This window comes from Anser anser (assembly GCF_964211835.1).
Source record: "Anser anser genome assembly, chromosome: 21".
In the NCBI taxonomy this organism is placed as follows: Eukaryota; Metazoa; Chordata; class Aves; order Anseriformes; family Anatidae; genus Anser; species Anser anser.
The window spans coordinates 10659805-10681285 of record NC_139742.1 but is presented as its reverse complement, the minus strand read 5'-3'; the positions used below and the strand labels follow the sequence as shown (position 1 = coordinate 10681285).

General features: G+C 45.7%; 1 protein-coding gene across 11 annotated transcripts in view; it reads right to left on the bottom strand.

Annotated features, from left to right (window-relative positions):
- The window catches only part of DAB2IP (DAB2 interacting protein), a 224258-nt gene that overhangs the window by 129310 nt on the left and 73467 nt on the right, over positions 1-21481 (bottom strand). For 9 of the 11 annotated variants that reach the window (XM_083807470.1, XM_083807465.1, XM_083807469.1 and 6 more), the window contains one exon: positions 3099-3202. In XM_083807470.1, the coding sequence (XP_083663596.1) occupies positions 3099-3167 (69 nt within the window). In that variant the 5' untranslated portion in view covers positions 3168-3202. Of the gene's footprint in view, positions 1-3098; positions 3203-6892; positions 7105-7222; positions 8066-21481 lie in introns of those variants that run through there. The other 2 variants (XM_083807472.1, XM_083807459.1) reach the window with 2 other exon arrangements.

Sequence of the window (21481 nt, the reverse complement as noted above, 5' to 3'; positions counted from 1 at the left end):
CTGTCAAAATAGCTGAATCCAATGGCTCCTGAGCTTACTAGCCCCTTGGAGACTCAGCAGCAGAAGGATGGAGATGTCAGGGAAGAACAATGATCTGTAAAATATGAAAAGCTTACGACATCAAAACCTTCCGCAGCAGACTCAAAAGTAATAATCCCATTACCACTAAACTAAAGCACTAATTACTATTCCCAGTGGCTGGAGTGGACTGACTGCTAATGTTCCTCTCTGGTTAATGAAGGAAGGTGAGGGAGAATATATTTCTTAAGTCAGACATCTGCTGAAATTTGGGCAGCCATAAAAACTATGTATGTAATGAAGCCATTCATATTAATGGCAATAACATTCGGAGGGCTGAGCAGAAACAGAAATGAGATGATAGTGCATTGTAACTCAGAGGAGACAAATGCTAGGTATTAGCCACCTGACAATTGCCCTTATTTAATCCATACTGAACAACTTAGCCAGACAAAGCAAGCAATTATATACCATACAGGCTGTTTCACTACCTGAGCTAACCTGCTTAAAGACAGGAATAACTTCCAAAAAACATAAAGCAGGAGATATACCATTGGAAGAGGGCTACACAGCGTTTTATTTGCACTGACTACAGGTGCATTAAGAAAAACACTCCCAAATCCTCTGTCTTGTGAAGAATCCAGATGTTCCCATCCTTCTTCGCCTCTTTCACCAGCAGTACAATGCTTAAGGTTCAAAGATACTCGTTTGCTGAGACAGATTCTGATGAAAGACAGACAAAAAGCAAAAGCAAGCCTATTCAGTTGGTTTTAATGTGTTTCTGCCTGCTATGCTCAGAGTTTCGGAGCATTTATAACTGACAATCAATTCAGATAGATGGCATATGGCTTATGGAGTGATGGGATTAGAGTCAGAAAAAATTAGTTTGCATCTTGGCATTGAAACACGATGCACCCTGTTTAGCAAGAAGGTGATACCACAAGGGGGATCAGACCTAAGGATGATCCCTCTGTGTTTTGACCTGTTAGAACAGGGAGCTGTTAGGAGAATAACTTCCATCAACACCAGAAAAAGAAAACCAAACCTGCCCTGATAGCAAACGCTTCAAGACATCTCATCCTCTGTTGTTTTTCTGTTTCATTGTCTTCAGTATTTACCATGTACTATACACACTGCTTCAAAACAGAACTCAACTCCTGCCATCCACTCACTGCTTTCAACACTTCTTCCTCTTTCATTTAGCAAACAGGACAGTACCAAAAAAAAACCATAAAACAAACTCATATACATTCAGCATGTGTTTGCATACAGTGACTCCAGACTATAAAGTCCACAGAGAATGCTATGCATTCAATAGCTTACAGTTTACAGAATTAAAATAAACTACTTAGACAAACTGCTGTTAGTGATTCATTCACCAGTACAAATGTTCTCAGGTGAACTGGGTGTGCTCAGATTTTTTATAGATTGCACCAATTGCCTTTCCTTTGAAATTCTGGTTCTACCTATGTAGGCTTGTTATGAGGTAGCTGAGCCTGTAAAGTAGGTGTGATCTGCAGAGAAAACATATAAACATATGTCGAGCAAACCAGCTCCAGTATCATTTGCCTCTTCTCTAAATCAAAATATCTGTGCTCGAATGTATTATCCACATACAGCAGACATTTTCCTCTTGAAAATATAACCTTCTGGTTGCCTTGGCTGTTGCTCATACTGGGTATATCAGTCTACAGCTGTGTATGCTTTATGATTGTACTTATTCTTAAAAAATTCTAAATACATTTCTCTTACTTACTTTTGAGTTTACATCAAATGTTATCCAACAGACTTGGGTGTCTTCAGCTGATTACAAAACCCCAGTTTCCCAAAGCTCTATTTAATTAACTACAGATGTGTTAAGGTTGATGATGCATTATAAATAAATAAATAAATCAGCTACTCTCAGCTTCATCCTTATTGTCCATTTTCTAGAGAGTGTTTATTTTGATCCCACCATTGTGCCTCTATTTGTCAGCTGAGTGTATTCCTCAATTAAAATTACTTGGATTTGATATTATTAATTAGATAAAACAATCCTTGCAAAAGTTACTGTGATCCACTCCAGAAGTCTATCTAATATCTACAGGATGTTAAAGAGATGACTTACATCAGAGGGGAGGCAGTGATAAACATCACTGTGCATGTTCTAACTGAAGAAGAAACAGTCTTTTAACTCACCCCACAACTGATCTCCAAGGCGTAACAGGGACCATCTTCTAAAGCTACGAACCAGCCCGAACATCTGATCTTATAAGAGTGCAGACAGGACAGGGACTGGGGAGTCTTGTGGTTAGACTCACTCCGCTTCTTGATACAGCAATGAAACTCTTGGCAATTTCTCTATCATACGCAACATCACAGACCTAGGGCTCAGCAACCATAGATTCCTTGGTCGGCCACTAACTCTGACTTCTTTGGGTCTTCAGCTCCCTTCTTTATAATAGACATAGTAGTGACCCTCCCCATGGAGCTCAAAGACCCTGTTCATGCCCTTAGTGCTTGGTATCACCGTTATTCATGTTAATAGCACTGCTCCTTTTTCACTCTGAAATGACTTCCCATTCTTTACCTACTGTTATCACAACAAAACGTTAATATTAGTAGAGCGCTGCAAACCAAAACAGTTGAAGAAATGTAAAACCGTGAATGGCTCCTCTAGGCTCCTGCTGGGAGAGGATACCAGGCTCTGGGGAACCATCAGCCTAGCAGTTCTTCTGTTAATTAATGGCAGGTTCTTCTGCAGGAGCTTCTGCAGAAGTATGAGGATGTGCTGAACAGTTGCAGACAAGGAAATAAGTCTGTGAATACGCTGCACGACTGAAGGATTCACAAATGAAACCTCACCAGGAAAGTCTCCCCAGTGAAACAAGTTACCCAAACCCGCTTCAGATTCAAATTCAAATCTTGTTGCTTTACCAAGAAATATTTTAGTTGTTTGTTGCTAACAGTACCTAACAACAGTGTGTTTATTTAATACTAGGTAACCGAATCGTTTCACATATACCACCTCAGGATGAGCAAGCTCCTCTCCCTTCTGGCAAAACCCCGCAACGATCACTAGGCTGGGAAGAGGCACTTACCGTGACCCGGAAAGGTGTCGTGGCTGCAGGCTCCATGGTGGGGTTCTTCTCAGGGACCCCGCTGGGCATGCTGCGCCTCTGCCCGCACCTCTCCGGGGGGGACTCTGTGGATGGTAGAGAAAACAAGGAGGAATTACAACACACAGTGCAGGAACAGTACAGAAATGGCAGCAGGCCATGCAAAATGCAGCTTCTTCCTTTGAGATGCCCTTGCAAATGAGCCAGCACAACAATCAGATTTCCCACAGCCGCCTAGAACAATGTTCAATCAGCAAGACTTTCACCTTCAACAATTAACGTTTTTTACAAAACTGTTAGCTTCAGATGATGCCTGACAGGTTGGCATTATCATTATTTCCTGTCTGCGGATGGGTAAACAGAAAACATATCGAGCTGAGTGACAATTATATGCAAAGTACAGATCCTTGCACATGTGGACCTGATTCTCCTAAGGGAAACTGCTCATGGGGTTACAGGCACAGGATGCTTAAGTTCCCTCTCTAATTCCTCTAGTGATTTCCTCTTGACCACTTTTGAAGGACAGTATGGATATGTAACACGGATTTATCTACTAAACAATATGGAATTCAAGCTAAGGCAACAGTAAATCAACAGCGATTTCAGAATGACACTGAAAAGCAGATTTTTCACACAGCTGTTCCCTTTTTTAAAATGATGAGCATAAAAACAACTACCACAAAAAAGTGGAGCTGAAGTAAACTTTGGGGGAACTCATTCTAATACACAATTTTACAGGCAACAGCAAAGCCCACGAATTATATCATTACTATGATTCTTGTGAATGAGAGGTAGCCTGAAGAAGAATACCTGCTGGAAAAGGAAATTAGATAGCAGACACTGCTAGAGGGAGGCTTCTACAAATTAGTATGTGAAGACATCTAAAGATGGAACAACCTATATTCAGAATGTCTCAGACAGTGATATTCTCATAACTAATATAACTTAAAGGTCGTTTGTTTGCCAATTCTCAGCCTCTGCAATAGGCAATTTGCTGCAATCAGGTCTTGGCAAGGAAGGCTGTCCCCTTAGCAAGGTTCTCCCCTTGCCAAAGCCTGCTGTCACCCAGGGTCTGTAAGGAACAGCTAATAGCTGCAGTTACACTCAGCAGTTCCTGAGAAGTACCGCAAACTACTGCAAAGGGACAGATTGGGAGAGTCTGCCCACGGGCTGGGTGAAGTGCCCCTTCAGAGACATCTTCCTTGGTTGGAAATCCCACCCGAAACGCCTCACCAGCAGCCACGTAACCTGCACAGAGGCAGCCAAAGCCAGCCAGCTCACTGCCCTCCGAACTTCCAGCCGAGCCTTCGAATTGCTCGGCCACTTCCCTGCAGAGTGCTGCACTGTGCATCTCAAGCAGCAACCAGGTCTTTTGGTACCATCTCCTTCCACGCTAAGGCTCCCATCCCTTTGAACAGCGACCTTTTTTTTTTTTTGATTTTCATAAAGAAACTACTTAATTCCAGCACTTTGAAAATGAGCTCTGCATGACGAGACAACTGAAGAAGCTGCTTTGCAACTTCTTTTTGACCAGTCCAATAAACACTGTTTAAAGAACTTCTCCCATGCGTGGCTGGAGAACACGAACAATGGGATTACACAAAACCAGCAGCCAGACATCGCGTCCCCGAGGCCTGCCCAGCTCAGCAGCGCTGTGCTCCCCGACCAGACCCACCTCTCGCCTCCAGCACGGGGGGAAGGTCTTGCTGCTCCACACAGGTGCTGCGGCACCACCACGGCCTGTCAGGCCAACGCGCCCATTTTTCTGCTTCCTCTCAACCCCGTGGGTCAGAGCTCTTCAGAGAAAGGGAGTCTGTGGTGTGACCCAGGGCTGATTAATACCTGGGTCTAATCGGGACCGCACCGAAGTCACAAACTGTGCTCTGAAGTCGTTCCTCCACGATTACAATCTGCCCAGAGCAGAGCCAGCCAACACACCCCTTTGACCAGACCAAAACTCAGAGAAGGGTCAGGAGCTAAAGCCTTGCATAGTGAACAGTAAGGCTACACGAAGGATTGAGCTGCCCTTTTTACTCCTTCAGGCCTTATTTCCTGGCATTTCTGACAAATTGCCCGCTTATGCACAAGACAAGCAAGCTACAAGAGAGCAGTTTCAGTACCTGACCTCAGCCTTCTCTTCACCACCTCCAGCACGTCGTCCCCCTCCGCACCCCCGCGCTGTTTCGGCCTGGCGGGCTCTGCTGGCAGGCCCCGCTCGCAGGCCCCACGGCACAGCCCGGCACAAGGACTCCAGGCTCCTACACTCAACTTCATCGCAGAACCACAGTGGGACCCTTTGACATTTTAATGTCTTTTACGAGACTCACAACTGATAAAAATCTTGACGATGCCGTGGGAACACTGCAAGGTTTCCCCGGTGAGTGGCTGCCATCCCCTGCGTGTCCCAAGATAAAGGGCCCCGGAACAGGGAGCGCTATCTCTGCAGGCCGCGGACTGGCATTTCCAGAAGCACTTCGTATTAGCAGATAAGAGCCTCGCTAGCCAGTGAATTCCTCTGTTAGCTGAATACTACCCTCCGCTCATACAATTCCAGGATTATACCTTCATTTGGCCATTTATTTACTCTAGATCAGATTTGATCCGGGGACTTCTGCGTGCTGCATCTCAGGACGTGTGCCCGCATGCGGGAGCGGATGGCTTTTGGATTCGCTGCCATCTCCACCGACCGACAGCGCAATGCCCAAATAAATCCGGGATATATACAGATAAGCAATAAGAAGTCATCTAATTACTGTTTGACAACTGAATCAGGTCCACCCAAGCATATTATCTGGCTCTCTAGATGCTCTTAAATATCTCACAATTAGATTGGAAAAGGTTCATGGATCACTCTGAGAACTGTGGCTGTTCTGACGGAGATTCCTCATCTACTTCTCTCCTCATAACTGATGGCATTTTCTGCGCTTTTCTCTGCTTGCACAATGATAACCAGGCATTTCTACTCACCTGCAGTTTTAGTTCCACCGTGCACGTTGCAGAACCGTGCTCTTGGCCCTCCCAGCTCTTTCCCATGACCATGCCCCAGATCTCACCATAAACAGCACTGCTCAGACTGACGCTGGGGTGCATCCATGTTATGCAATTGCAGAGGAACCGAAGCGAGAAGAAACAAACAAAAGTGCTTCCTGCTTTTCCAAATATTTACAGAAGGCTGCAATGTTTTGGGTTTTCCACATAGCAGGATAAGATCTTCAAAGAGAAACTTCCTTGCAATTAACAAAACCTGAGACCTCCCATAGGTTATCGCACATACTTGGGTCCCAAATGCTTTTGGTGTGTACTGCCCTAGGACTTTTTTTAAGCTGTCAGGGTTGAAACGCATCCCACTGAGTTCGCTGCCAACAGAAGGACACTAACTGTAAACATTACATGTTAATTTAGGACCTAGGGCTTATGAATATTTCTGAAACTGTTTCTGTAGAGTAATAAACGCATTTGATTTGTTAACTAGTTCAAGGCATTTGAATTAACAGCATAATTAATCCTTACTACTTTTCTATGCCTGTTCTTAGTACTGAGAAATAGTTACAGAGCAGCGTAGCAATCCCCCCAGGCTTCCAGGACATCGGCAGCAGAACAGAGTGGGGAGCTCCTGGCACCCAAGCTCGCTTAACCCACTCAGTATCATTGCTTTCTTCCTTGCACCTCCTCAGACACTGCTACCAAGCAGGTCATTATGTGTAACACACACGGAACAAACATTAATACTATTTACTTTTCACTTAACAAGTGAGATGTTTTCACATTTGCATTACCTGCTCTTGTGAATCACAGCTAGTCCAAGAGACCATCAGGATTCTGCTCCTATTAGCAGCAAGGAAATACATTAACTCCTTCTGTTTGCTCATCCCTCTTCACACGCTCCCCCTCTCCTGCTCTCCTCTGACACACAATTCCAGGGATCAGCCAGTGGAAGAGACAGCACAAACAAAAGCAACAAGAACCAGCTGGAATGAATAGCTGACAAGCAGACACTTCCCAGCAAGTTGATTTGCTGATATGAAATTGTTCCAACTCCGAGCAAGAAAGGGAGGTGCGAATCTGAATGAGGAGTTAGCGATGAGAAGCCATCTCTCTCAACTCACCAAAAGGAAGCTGTGCTTCTCAGCAGCACACATGCCATGGCACTCCGAACAAGCCAGGAATAAGAGAAGTGGAGATGATGACTTCATCAGAGGCAGCGAGAAGGAGAAGTATGACTGGAATGCCGGACAAGCCAGCAGCGCTTGGGAGACGCGGCAGGAGGCAGGGAACCGCCAGGTTCCTTCAACAGGACCGCAGTGACGGGCTTTAGGGAATGGAGACGTTAGATGACAAGAAACTTCACCAGCTCCTCTGGAGTCTCCTCAGAAAACTAGGAGTTCACCAGAACCAAATGCTGACGGCAAGACCCTGCACGCCAGGCGTGGGGCGGTCAGGCTGCCCCTGGCCTTGGGCTGGGATCCGCCCATGGAGGCTCGGGGCCATCCCCTGGTGCTCCCCTGCCCGGCCCCACTGGGTTTGTGCCGGCTCCGAGCTGAGCTGGGCAGGGTGGGGTTTCTGCGAAACCAGAGGGAACAGGAATTACCGGTCTCCTGCTCATACAATTACACTTCGTGAATTAATTTTATTGCTTAATGAATTTAGCTGTTATTTCTCTAATTTCTGCATTATCTAACAGCTCCTCACTACGTGCCCAGCAGAGGAGGAGGCACGTAGTGACAGAAGTGATTTATTTAACGTGGCTCACGGTAGCACGTACGAATTAAAAACAATCCCTGGAGAGGAGATGTCTGCAGTGTCTGTGTGATTCAGAACACCCAGAAGAGGCAGGGGAAAAGCCTCCATTTCGGACAGCCGCAGATGGCCGCAGGAGTCCAGAAGGAAGGAATATCTTACATCTGAATCCAAAGGGGCATTTCCAAGATGCTGTTAGGACAGCGGCACTATTTCAAGAGCGGAGTATTACCCTGGGAATAAACAAAGATAGAAAATAATAAACACCAACTTAAGCCAACTTTCTCCATCAAGAGGCAAGAATAACTTTGAGCGGGAAGCAGAGATGCAGGAACACCCACTTTCCAATGGACAAAGATCAAGGAGAGCCAGTGAGGGGTTAGGAACGCGCCTGCTGACACAGCCCCTTCCCGGTCCAGTGGGCTGGACTAGGAGAAGAGAGGCGAGGCCGGTTTCTTTGTGCAGTTACCTGCAGAACTGCTCATTGGAACCTATCACCCATTGTCCTAATGATCCCTTGGTGAGCACCAGCTGACCCCTTACAGCAACATTATGATTGTTATGCCACACAAAATTAATTGGAAGTCAAACCTTTATTAGGCAGTAAAATTGAATTTTAAGTAAAAATGTTCGAGAAGCAAAAGTTTAGGGCAGGTAACGATGCCCTCTGAAAAATCCAACTTATCTAAAAGCAAAGCTAATGAACATCGACAATGGATATTCCCCAGGCTAATGAAAGTTTGTATCACCACCGCTTTTTATATTAGAATAAAATTATTTCTTCTCACTTCCTAGAATCCCTAGCTTAAACACACTTCTCTGAAGCCCAGCAACGCAACTGGCTGCACCCAGGACTCCTCACATCACTCAGTGATTTACTCCCCCTTCACTTCATGCTCCAAAAAGAAACAGTAGCTCATGTTCTCATGCCTTTGCTACCTTTACAAACAAATTAAGGATACTGTTTACAGAATTGTACCTTGTCAAAAAAATCGTACTTATCTAACCATTTACATAGAAAACAAACAAATAAATAAATTGGGATCATGACTTGCCTTTTGTGCTACACTCTGGCACAAGACATTTCAGATTAAATAATTAGAGGCTGGTCATATGCATATAGTTAATGCTAGCCACAATGATTGCACCAGACCTAAGCTTCTCACCTTTACCTTTGTTTCCCTCACAGATGACTTAACTGTTACAAAACCACCACACTCAGCTTAAAAGGTGGAATGCCATCTCTGCCTCAGCTGTGCCCCTGCCTGAAGTATACAAAGGCACCCGAATCATACAATATCCTGAGCTGGAAGGGATCCACAAGGATCATCGGGTCCAACTCCTGGCTCCACACAGAAGTACCTAAAAGTTAAAGCGCATCTGAAGCAAGAGTAAGCGCCATACGGTCCTCTGCAGCTACAGGAACGGCAGCTGGAGCAGTTCTACAAACTAAGGAGCCTTATTAGGACTGGCTGGAAAACAGAAACAATTCGACTCGTAAAAAACATTGGACAAAACTGTTCCCCATCAGTCAGAGATTATGACCATCTTCTCTCAAAGTAGGACTAACATCTTCTGGAAGAAGAGCTTTTTCTTTCCCTTTGTTAAATAACGATTTGAAGTTACACTGACCCTTGCCACAGCACGCTGTGCACTTTAATAGATCTCATGTCATCTCTGTGCCAGGTTCTGGGGTATCACTGTGTAGGGTTTAATATTCCTCATACTGCTCCTGAGCAAGCGCTATTAATGGCTCTGGAATCTAGTACTGAAAAAAGCTGCTATTTTTTCTGCACACTCGATATGCACCTATTCCTCTTTTCTCTGCTACCACCCAGCAAGAGAATTCTTTCCCCGGCAGCACACCAAGGTGGTTTCTGATGCATGCAAGCAGAAGCGGCACTGCCCTTTTCTGCTGTCCTTCTGGGGTCCGGCTGCCCAGTTCTGCAGCCCCTCCTTTCCTGGGAAGCTCAGTGCATCCTCACATGCCCAAAGCTGGCATTAGCCTTGTCCATCGCCAGCCAGCAGCGGGGGTCAGGCAGCACGCTCCAGGCCAGCAGTGGTCCTGCTGCCTCACCAGGGGAGCTGAATCCACCTCGCCGCCAGCCGAAGCCCCAGGCACCGCCGGAGCAGGAGGACAAAGGAGGCAGGGGCTGCGCAGAAGAAATCGGGTTCTGGCACAGCCACCAGGGCTGGGGGATTTCGCCCCGCCGCCGTCTGTTCAGCCCACGCTCAGTACCGCTGACGGCTACAGGGGCTTCCCCGGGGAAGTGAGGGGAAGGCGGCTGTCCCCTCTGGGGCACAAAGCAAAAACACCCCTGGGGACAGGAAGGAAAAAGAAAACAGCACAAATGGGAAGACACGGGAATGGAAAGCTTTGATAATTCTCAGCATGAGGAGCCTGAAAATATACACACTAACTTCTGTGCGCTACAGAACTGGAGAAACAGACCCATGAATGAAAAAAAGTCATAGCTGAAGGTCCCCAGACCTGCTGCCAGAGCGGTGACAGGGACGGTACACAAGGCATCCTGAAAACTAACCCCCCTTTCTAAAAATAAATAGCAAATCATGCTGATTGAGGAGCCTTTATTACAAACTCCATTTTTACTGTCTTGTATTTTTAATTAGATATGTGTATATATACGTATTTGGTATTTTTATTCTTTATTTATCAGTCTCTGAAATAAAATACGTATGATATTTATCTTTCTCTGGTGTGAAGCCTAGAGAACAAATTCGCCTCTTGCTAACGGCATATCATTAGGAGCCTTTTCTCCAGGGTAAAATTGAAATCAAGCACAGACTTAAAAAATACATCAGCAAACGATGAAGTTCTAGCCTAGCTGGGGACCAGCTGGGGCAGACTGCTAATACTCTGGTTAAACTGGAAAGGATGATAAAGTGAAGCGGAACATCGGCTTCCTCCTATGTGATGATAAAGACAAGCAACGCGGAGTTTGGAGAACAAGAAGTCAGCTCTGGGGAGATTTAAATTAGATTCATCCATCACGCTTACCGTTTGTGCAGAGCCCCAGACCTGTTACCACGCTGCTTTCTTGCGGCACTTTATCAGCACGGCTGCCTGCTCGCAGGCACAACCCAAGGAGCAACTTTTACACTCCGTCATCTCTGGCCCTGCAGACGTCAGCTATGCCACCTACACGCGCCAGCGGGGCAGGGCAGGGAGAACGTAACCCTCTTCCATGGGGACTGCCGGGAGCCCCAGGGAGCTGGAGCGCTGCCCGAGGCTGCCGGCCCCACCGGCACGTGGGCACCTGCCCGGTCAGCGGGGCGAACCTCTGGCTGGGGACCGGACGGTGCCTCCCGCAGCGGGGTCTGGCCGAGGCTGCGGGGCAGCTGGCACGGGTCCCACAAGGCCTCCCGTCTCGTGACGGCTCCTTGGGTTGCAAAAGGGAGTGGAAAACTCACAAGAACAGGTTTATTTTCTTTTTCTTTTTTTTTTTTTCTTTTTTCCTTTTAATTGACTGGAAGTTTTAGTTGGAAGTTGCTCCTCATTTTAGCTTCCTCTTTCCTCCTGCTTGTTCTTAAGCCGTGTGCTCCCCCGGCTGGGATCAGAGCTCACTGCTTTCCTTAAAACTCCGCAGTCACCTCCTGCCCAAGTGCCACAGTGGCAACCCCGATGAGGTGGGTGCTTCGCATCCAGACTGCAGCCACGGTTTTGCCTCCCACCAGCGAGGTCTGTCTCCTGGGTGAGGTGTTCTTCTGCCTGCTTTGGGGCTTTTTTAACAGCTGCCTCGGAGAGGTGAGCTACAGACCCGTTCAGGACAGCCGCCTCTGCGCGTGAAGCAGCAGCACAGCGCAAATAAAACTTTGCGCAGTTTAATTATTACTGGGCCATTTTTGCAGTCACGTATGGTGGCTGCTATAACAGGTCTGTACTGGCAAAATGCAAATTAAATAAATAAATACTTAATTTATAAGCATGATTCATCAGAGATTTCATCTTCTACAGCAAAGAAACAGATGTTCCATTGATGGCACTTCATTAGAGAGATAAATGGGGTCACATACATATCTCCATTCACATCCATCTGCATAATAGACCAAACATTAAGATTTGAAATCCACATAGTACATGCAGCTCTTACATCAGCCTGGAAGAGTCTTAACGCCCAGAGCCAATTAATCCAAGTTAGATTGCTTTAACATTGCAGGAACTTCAATATTGTTCAGGAAAGCAGCAGGTTAGGATTTAACACTGGGCATGGAGGATGCAGTTTCACTGGGAACACTTAGAGAAGAGGAACAGATTTTACCTAACTGGACAGCAGCAAGTTTTGGTAGCCGCTGGCCAAATACAGCATCTTTCCTGACGAAGCAACTCAAAGACAGCATTAAAAAGCATCAGTGACAGGGAAGTCTGAAAAATGTTCTTCCTGCACTTACAATTAGCTAGGGCTAGGGCTAGAATTATGGTTATGGACAGGGATAGCAGAGATTTTTTTTTTCTTTTTCCTAGTGTTCATGCAGGATGTCTAAGAGTTCCCCTACCAAACAGAGATAACTCTCCTTCATTTTAATATGCATTAGAGAAAGAAGATGATGCCTATAAAACAGTGTCAGCTCTGCCAAACTAATTATTTTTAAAAGTGTGTGCTTCCACGAGTGTTCTGCATTTGGTTGGGTGTGGAGGTGGGACACGCACCCCAGGACACATCGGTAGCTATGTGCCTACACGCAGGGTGTTGCTGAAAATGCCTCCTGTCCTTACTACTGCTACTCAGGTGCCTTCTTCTAGCTATTTAGACTCTCTTAGCAATTGTTTTACATTCCACAGCTCCTAATTCACTGTGAGTGATGCTTAGACTTGGTGCTGGGGGGCAGGAGGGGTATTTCCACTTCTCTTACACATGCGTGCTCTGAAAGCACACCTGCAGGTGTCAGCTTCACCAGCTCCCTTGTTAGACTTCAAACATCCCCAGTGCCAATGGGAGAGACAGGAAAGAAGCGACCACAAAGCAGTCACGTTTCCTTATTTCATACAAGTAACTGTGTGCCACAGATGGACATACAGAAACCACCACTAAAACTACGGTGAGCCTTTATCCCCCTGTCCTACAGAACTTGTGCTACCTCGGTGATTGTGTCGCTATGTGTTTAAGTGATACCCACCGTATACCTACAGACAAAAGTATGTGCGTAACAAGAAGGATCAAGCAGGGCTATATTCACTTGTACATCTCCCATCCCGTTTTTGAGGTGGGAGGAAGCAGGACGATGTTTTTACCTACACTAACATTGACACTTGCATCTTCTGCCCTAAAAATACGCTGGGTGTACGAAGGGTTTGGTTCCTTCCCTGCTGAATGGCAGTTCACTGCGAGGAGGAGGAAGGAGGCTGTTTAATAACACACTGCGACACTGCGGAACAGTTTAGCACGTGTAGTGAACAACAGTCGCTCTTCTTAGGAAGATTAATGCACCACACCCTGCTCTCAGAAATTTTATGTTGGAATTCACCCAAAATTCAGCCGGTCCTAGAAGCGAAGTTATTTAAATGAACATCAAATGTTCTCACTTTAAATATGCCAGCCAGATCAAGATTTGTTCTCATCTAAGGGTATAAAGGTAATAACTGTTAACCTTTGACTACTAAAAATGTAAAGGGAAAATATCTTTCATTTAAAACTTGCACATTTGGTTACCATGGACACTGCTTAATCACGAAGGATGACTATTACTTGTTACTATAGTAACCAAGAAGCTTAAGAAGCATCCTGTAATTTAACTCCAGATGCCAAATTTTCCAACAGTCCACCTATTACCACATTTGGATACTTCAGAACAAGACCAAGCTTGATCTCCGACACTACAAGGAATTCACTGGCGCAGAAGTGCTGTGAGAAATCAAAAGCGTGAGCACATAATGTACAAAAGAAACTTGCACTTCAAATAAATTGGTTTCTTCAAAAAGAAACGTTAAGTGCTCAACATCTGAGGATTCCTTTTTCAGTGTAAATGTTAATGAAGCACAACTTTGGCCTTCCTTATTCTTGCCGATGCTTCTCAAAGTCTATACAATTGCAGGGCATGTTTTTCTCCAACGCGAACACTTCAATGCTCAACTTAAAATGAATTTCTCAAGTACTGCTGAGTAGCCAGTATGCAAAACCCACCTCCAGCAGCAGGAGGACTTCCAGCCCAGCCCTCGGGAACAAACCCACAACAAACCCACGCGTCCCTCGCGCAAGCAAGAAGCAATGGACATGACAAAACTGCCAAATTCAGGCAACCAACGTGCTGCTCTAGATAGAATTTCTGCTTATTTAAAAAAGCATAGCACTTGGTTAGTGCCACTTACCACCATGAAGCTTTGCCTCCAGCACTGCCAAGAAATCCTACGTCAAAAGCTTAGTCCCCCATAGGACTGGGAGATGAAGCTTCCAGAAATTACCTGTGGAGAACATCGGCTTTTGACCCTCACCTCTCCTATACTGGGTATTATTTCAGTTTTAAAAACGTCATCAGTTTTCACATTTGCTGATTTTCCAAGGGACCTGAGGAAACTTAGCTAGAAGCCTGACCCTAGGGCTCTATAAAACAGTGAAACAGGTGAGGAGGTTCTGGGGTTTGTGCACTTTTTAAAATAGGCATACACACACACACACGAGCAATTAAACTCGGAATTTCAGCTGTTCTCCGCAGTGTTTTAAAGGAAAGCACACTACCCTCAGCTAGTGTCTGAGACAAAAAAGCAAAATTGATAAAGACCAAATACGGAAAGTGACCCAGCTGGTTCACCATCTCTATTGAGACCAGAGTAAATTAAAGGATTACAGAGTGCCTTCAGTGCAATAACTTAAGGGATTAGTGGCACGCTAGAAGACCTTCAAGGGAAATATATGTTTAAAAGCTTTAAAAGGCAGCTCTGTATCTAAATTATTTGGACTGCCACAGCTGTAAGGTCACAAACTTACTCTGGTACATCAGAGATCGTGAAGTCTGTTGAAACCCCTCTAAGCATTCTTTTGGAAGCAATTCTGTTTTGGACTCAGACCAGGGTTTTTGACCTCTCTCTCATTTATTACCTACGGCTTTTAGATAAAAACTCACCCTGCATTACTTGGGAGCAACTCCGCTGCTTATTTCCTTTCAGAGTAATCAGCCTCTCTTAGCAATACTGTTAGGGGAAAGGGAGGTTCCTACCAGAAGGAAAAGACTTCAAAAAAAAAAAAAGAAAGAGAGAGAGAGAAGCAATAGACGAGCAAAAGAGACAACAGTCAGTCTTCAAGCTGCCTGAAAATTGCTGAAAATTCCCAAATTGCTGTCACGGCATTAAATAAGGAAATAATTTCTCAATTTACTCTTCAGCAGATTGACAACTCTCACGATTTTATCAAGACTGGTGCTAAGCTCAGTTACCTCTTAAGGATGCAGTTTCTGGGACCACAGGACTTTCAGGTATGGGACCATGGTCAAGACTTGAGAGAAAGAACTTGAGTCAAAACTCCTGAGTTCTCGTCCTAGCTTGGGGCAGAAGGAAAGTCTGAGAGCAGAACACGGAGCTACAGGAGTCTGTGCCGTTACTCGTTCACTGCCACTCGCAGCATTTCCTGCACTTGCCCCTGAACACCTTTAGCGGTTAAAAGAAAATGCATCTACCTAAGGCTTCCCTCAAGTCTATAAAATATTTGCAATTCTTATAAAATATGATAAAGAAAATCAAACAATTGTTATAATACTGTATTTTGGTTATGCATGAGGATATTCAGAAGACGTTTATTGTTTCGGGAAGTGCCACAAACACCGCAATGGGCATTAATCCACATTAAAGGAATCAATCGACATCCACACCTTTCCGATTGCCCAGTTTCATCAAGGTTGGTTCTGGGCGCTGTAGTCAAATCTGCTTCTTTCCAAGCAGCTTACCCGACTTTTATCTGACTCGCAAAGCTCACTGCCCCTGCCTCAGGCCACAAACGCACGTGCGGCAGCTGACAATGAACCAAGGTGGCTGCATTGTCCAGCGTGAGCCTCTGCCCATTTCCCAGGTTACTCCCTCCAGTTCTGTGTCGTTCTTTCCTTTTCTTTCCTTTCCCTTCTCCCCCCACCGCCTTTCTCATGTCTCACTATCAAAACTCCGCACCCTGCAAATCTTAAACCCCCTCCTTTCCAGTGTTCCTCTTAAAATTTAGCAAAAGTTACGACACGTGAAAATCAAAGAGCAAAGACAGAGGGAACTACAAAACTCCCAAAGCAGCAAGATCCTGTCACTAAGAGCAGAGGTGAAAAGTACATAAAGAGAACCGAGGTGCTACCTCAGCGAGTCAAAAGCAAATAAAATGTCTGGTCCCCCAAACCACGCTCCAAAAAACACCCCATAGTTCGTTAACGTTGCAAGTTGGGCCCAATACAATGCTTTCAGTGTAGCTCCAGACACTAAATGGGAGCACCAAGAAGCGGTTACACACAGCAGGGCTGAGCAGGAGGTCTGTGCCTTTGGAAATCCAGACTGTTGCTTCCACTATTGATGAGAGCAAGATTTGAGGGGATATTTCTAAATCTTGCTTCTACCTGTGGTTTTCTAGCTTACCACGCAAATGCCAGAAGGGCCACTGCTCCTTGGAGGTTCACTCTGGTGCTTACAATGGCTCCTACTAAGAATTTTAAAACCTGATTCATTTTTAATCCAGCGGGAATTGACACAGTTGTCACAGAAGATGCACACAACGCTTTGATATTTCCGTGTTTCTGATCGGTCAGCGGGGCATCGCCGGCACACTAAGAGCAGAAGCAGCAGCTCAGGGCAGTCCTGCCCCGTGCTCCCACTGCCGGGTCTGCCTCACCTTTGCCCCCAGAGACAACAAACCTGCTCGGAGGTGTTGTTTATTGAAGGGATAGTTAGACTTCTGTATCCATTGTTTTCATATCAAAACAGCGCACGGCCACGAACTCCTCCATCACGCACTGCTTCCCGAGTTACAAATGAGTATGGGTTTTTATTAGACAATTAAGCACCGAACACGTAGAGCAGCATCTCAGCTGGAGCACTAATGCTAAAAATAGCAGGGCTGCCAGCGAGTATTTCTTACAAACAGCACAGCTTAAAGAACTTTGCATAGCTTTTCTCTGGGCATCTGTCAGCCATGCTGTTAAAATTTCAATGAAACACCACAAGAGTTCTGATAGAAAGTGCCACAAAGAGGCTTGAAAAACAACGCAAAGCTCTTTAAGAGCAGCGGAGCAGGAAGGTCTCCTTTTCCTGACATTTGAGAGATGCCACCCCTGGAAAAAAACCAACCCATCACTAATGTTTTAACTGAACTTGCCACTCACTGCTCCCAGCTCTTCCATGACAAAACTTGTTTGTACAATGTTTTTTAGGAAAATAATAGGGATTCTAAAGCACACAGTTTGGTTTCTTCTAAGAAATGCCCCCCACAGAAGACAGGTGAAGGGACACCATCCCACTGAAGTCACGCAAATTCTCAGTAAGGAGGGGAAGAGTGATTCTGCATTTGAGATGTCTGCGGCGGTGCCAGCTGGGGCTGGAAGCAGGGCAGCCGGGGCCGCAGCCCCAGGGCACTGGGACTCCATCCTGCCCCAGCCCAGCGGCACCGTGCTCACCCTGCTGCCCAGACCTGCCTCCTACTGAGCGTCCCTGTTCGGTACCAACCACTGGTACAGCCAGATGTGCCCAAATACCAAAACCACTCATCTTGTCAAATTTGGTAGGCTGTGAATCAGAGGACAACGGGGAAACAGGATCATCTTACTCAACTTTCTGCCTGCCAAAATAAATACATGCAACACGCAGGGATACTTGTATTCGCAAGGCTAACACTGCCTATCTCCAACTTCTACACGCTGATACAGAATCAGTTCCTTTTAATAAAAAATCATGTTCTTTAGTCACACAGATCATTACAAAATCTGCTCGATGTTTGTCAGAGAGATGCTGTCTCTCTCAACAAATTTGTTATAAAAAATTCCAGGCACAATCCAAAAGATCAGAGCAACCGCCCAGTACAAGGGGTGAGTGTGAAGGAGGACGTTAGAGGGACGGCACCTTCATAGGCAGGTGCACAAATGGACTTCTGATGGAGGCATTGTATCCGTAATGACTATTCAGTTTGCTAAAACCAGAGACCACAGAAAGAAAAATCAAGGCTCAGGGGCACATACTGGTTTGGCATGCAAGAAAGAGAGGGCATTGTAAGTGTAGGGAGGTGTTCTGTTCGGTGTTCTTATTTATTAGTGGATTTGGGCACTTCTGAGATAGGTCTGGCCAACACCGATTTACCAAGAAGGGGAGGTCTGGATGTGATACAGGTATTCTGATACCCAAGCTCTTGTCACAGTTGGTAGTATCTAAGCTAAGCTTCATTTAGAGTAGGTGTAGACCAAAGACACACAGGAAAACACATGCTTTCAAGAAGAGGAAAGGCACGCAGCTAAGTGTAACTCAAAGAAAAATCATTTGTGGGTCATGAGAAGAACAAAGTACTCCAAACTTGAAAAGCACTTGTGATGAGCAGACCTCAGAGCAAGACAGTTATGTCCAAGGAGCTAACAGAGACAGAAGTATCAGGAACTCAAAATGTTACCAAATTCTTGGAGTTTTGATGGCAACTGATTGCCTACAGAGTTTTACAGAAGAAAGAACTGAAGCCAAAGCTGCATTTGGTTCAAACTGCTATTTCTAATTCTTCTCACTAAGTATTTAGACAGCCTCCTGCCTTGGTCCCACTGAGAAAAATCAGCAACAGAAGGCTGTTTCATAGGAGAGATGTTTAATTGTGGACAAAAAATCCCTTCTAACAAATGAGAAAAATAAGAGATGGAGAAGTTCCCTATTTCCATGGCATTTCCTTCTGGAGAATATGCTAGGATGCTGTACAACACATTTTCATTTAGGACAACATGAGAGAAGAATGCATGAATTTTCAATGTGGTTAGGCACAAAGGGAGCCTGGGTATGTGCATCTCATGTCATTCTGTTGCATGCTGGAACAAAAACTATTATTACCATGAAGCGAAACATGTCAAAGCTTCCAGTTTTATAATAAATGATTCTGTAATTAAGCAATTTACTTGTAAATTATCAGAAACATAACCTCATACTCATACAGTACTTTCTGGGATCTCAGAGCACACTGACTCTATTCTCCATGACTAACAAGGCAGTGAATGTGGGTGCAGACACAGGCCCACGATTGGAGCACCTGCGAGCAGCTTCTGTTAGCAAACTGGACTTCCAGAACACTTGCCACTGCCCCCTGTTCCTTCGTCATGTCCATAATCGAGGAGAAGCAGGGACACCATGAAGAAAGCCACAGGGCAGCGTACCGCAGGCAGAAGCAGGTGTTGCTTCTATCGAGAATTTTCCTTCTACTCTCTCTGCCTCTCAAGTACCTTCCCCTGCATTAGACGGATCACCTGGTAGTAATCATAATTACAGCCATGATCCCTCGTATATTTACACACATCTTTGAGCTGAACAGATGGTCCACGGAAGAAATGGGGATTTCTGCAGGTTTTTTTTAAACTACCTAATGTACCTGCAACATGTCCCAAATCCCCATGGAAAGCAGAGCCAGGAGATTTCTGACATCATCATCATTCTAACAAAGATTAACAGCAGGGTGAAACCTGTCCTGTTTATCCACCATCAAATAGCAATAACTTAAGCATGCTGGAGGCACGATCACGAGTCTCCTGGTAGCATTCCTGGTCTGGTCTGAACTGCCATCCTCATCAGCTTTACTGTTCTTCAGCTATTCTAGGGCTGGACCTCTCCATGAACAGGATGGCAAACACCCTAAAGCACGAGATGAATGTGCTATAAGCACCAGGGCTAAGTGGAGAACTCTAAACTCCAAGAATAGAGGATAACATCACAAGAAACATCAAATAAGCCGTCTGCCACTGAGAACAGCTGAAAGTGCTATAGATATTTCCGCCTGCTACATCAGATTGTGTCCATCTGGAGTCCCAACAGAAAGCAACCCCCTACTTTCCTTAGACACTTGCATAGAAAATGCAAATTCTGTTCACTTTGCTTATCTGAAATGCACTTCAGCAGCACCTTCCTGAGGGAGTGGTTCTCTCTTTGTACCTCAGGAAGCAAGACCCATTTCCCCTAGAGCCACCACCTAGGAGCTGTGCATGCTGCAGCCCCAGCCCACTCCTCCAGGCCCTCCTGCACACCAGCAGCATCCCTGCGGCGATGCCGGGCACAGTGGCAGGCGTGGGGCTGGCACCGCCACCCCCAGGGGCTGGGAGTGGGAAGTGGCAGGATATAAATACCTGTTTTTAAACACATCCTTTCCCCTATTCAGAGAAACGGAGTGATGTAAGCTAAGTGGGCAGAAAGCCGTCCCCTGACTCACAGCAGAGGCGTGCTGCAGCTTTCTGGACGCGCAGCCCTGCTGGCAGCAGATGGCAGCACCTGCATCTCATGGGTGCTCCCGCGGCACCGCCGGCATCAGGGATTTATCATCCAGGACTGATGCAACACGCTGAACGGTTCCAGATGGGGAGAGGGGATTGTGTGCCAGCAGAGATCTCCTCCTCCCTGGTGAACGTGTAACAACTGCTTGATCCTCAGCAAGTCCCCTGTCCAAAAGCGTGCTGCTAATCTGCTGAAGTGACACACCTTGGAAAAGCTCAACCTCCAGGTACCGCGGCTCCACCAGCGAGGTCCTCAGGCCCACCTGTGCTCTGCAGAGATCTTGGCAAAGGGTCCTGAGACTGGAGAGAGCCAAAAGTTGTCAAGGGAATGTCCTGAAAACACACAACTGGCAAAACAGCCCATAGCCAGTTCCCCTAAATAACTCCAGTGCTCATGAATTTATGTTAACCTTCCACTAAGGATATCTGGTGTTTGAGTATCTCAGCCTGATAGCAAATGACGGCACAGACCAGTATGTGAGAAGGTGACCCTCAGCTCCTTCCTTCATCCAGGCTTTGGAAATTCACATTTCACAAAACCAAAAAGCCTACAGCCTCGTTCCGGTTCCTGCATTCTCCACAGCTCCTCCACCCCTGCAGTCCCCATACACGAACCTCCCAGTGGGACCAGGACCGGCAGGTGTTCCTTCTGCTTCATTCCAGCACTTGCTTCACTCTGTGCAGACTGCCTCCAGAACCAGGCCCTAACTCTGACCCACCCCGGGACCTTGCTGTTTGACACCGTTACTCCACAACCTGCTTTCTGCGACTCTTACAAAAGCATAGAGAAAATGAAAAATTCTTATCCAGATTTGCAAATCTCTTGAAGATCTACAGACGAGAAGAGCTAAACGAGTGCTGAGGGTAATGATTCTCCTAGCAGGCAGGAATCCTAGAGACATGTGACAAACACAAAATACTCAGGGAGAGATCAACAGCAAGAAGATTTCATTTGGTTCAAATCCAATTTCTTACAGACATTAGGGTTCATTTCCATTTCAATCAAATCTGCCTGCATATTCCTTGTGCTCATGACAAATTATGCCGACAAGTTCATACTGGGTTACCTAAAAGAAACTAACACATTTAGTTTGTCACAGTCACTGAAATGACAGTAAAATATTTTGGTTTTGAACAGTATACAAATAAAGGGGGAAAAGGAGCTGTTAGACGCTTGTGAATCTATAAACACTCCTCTCTGACAGGCAAAA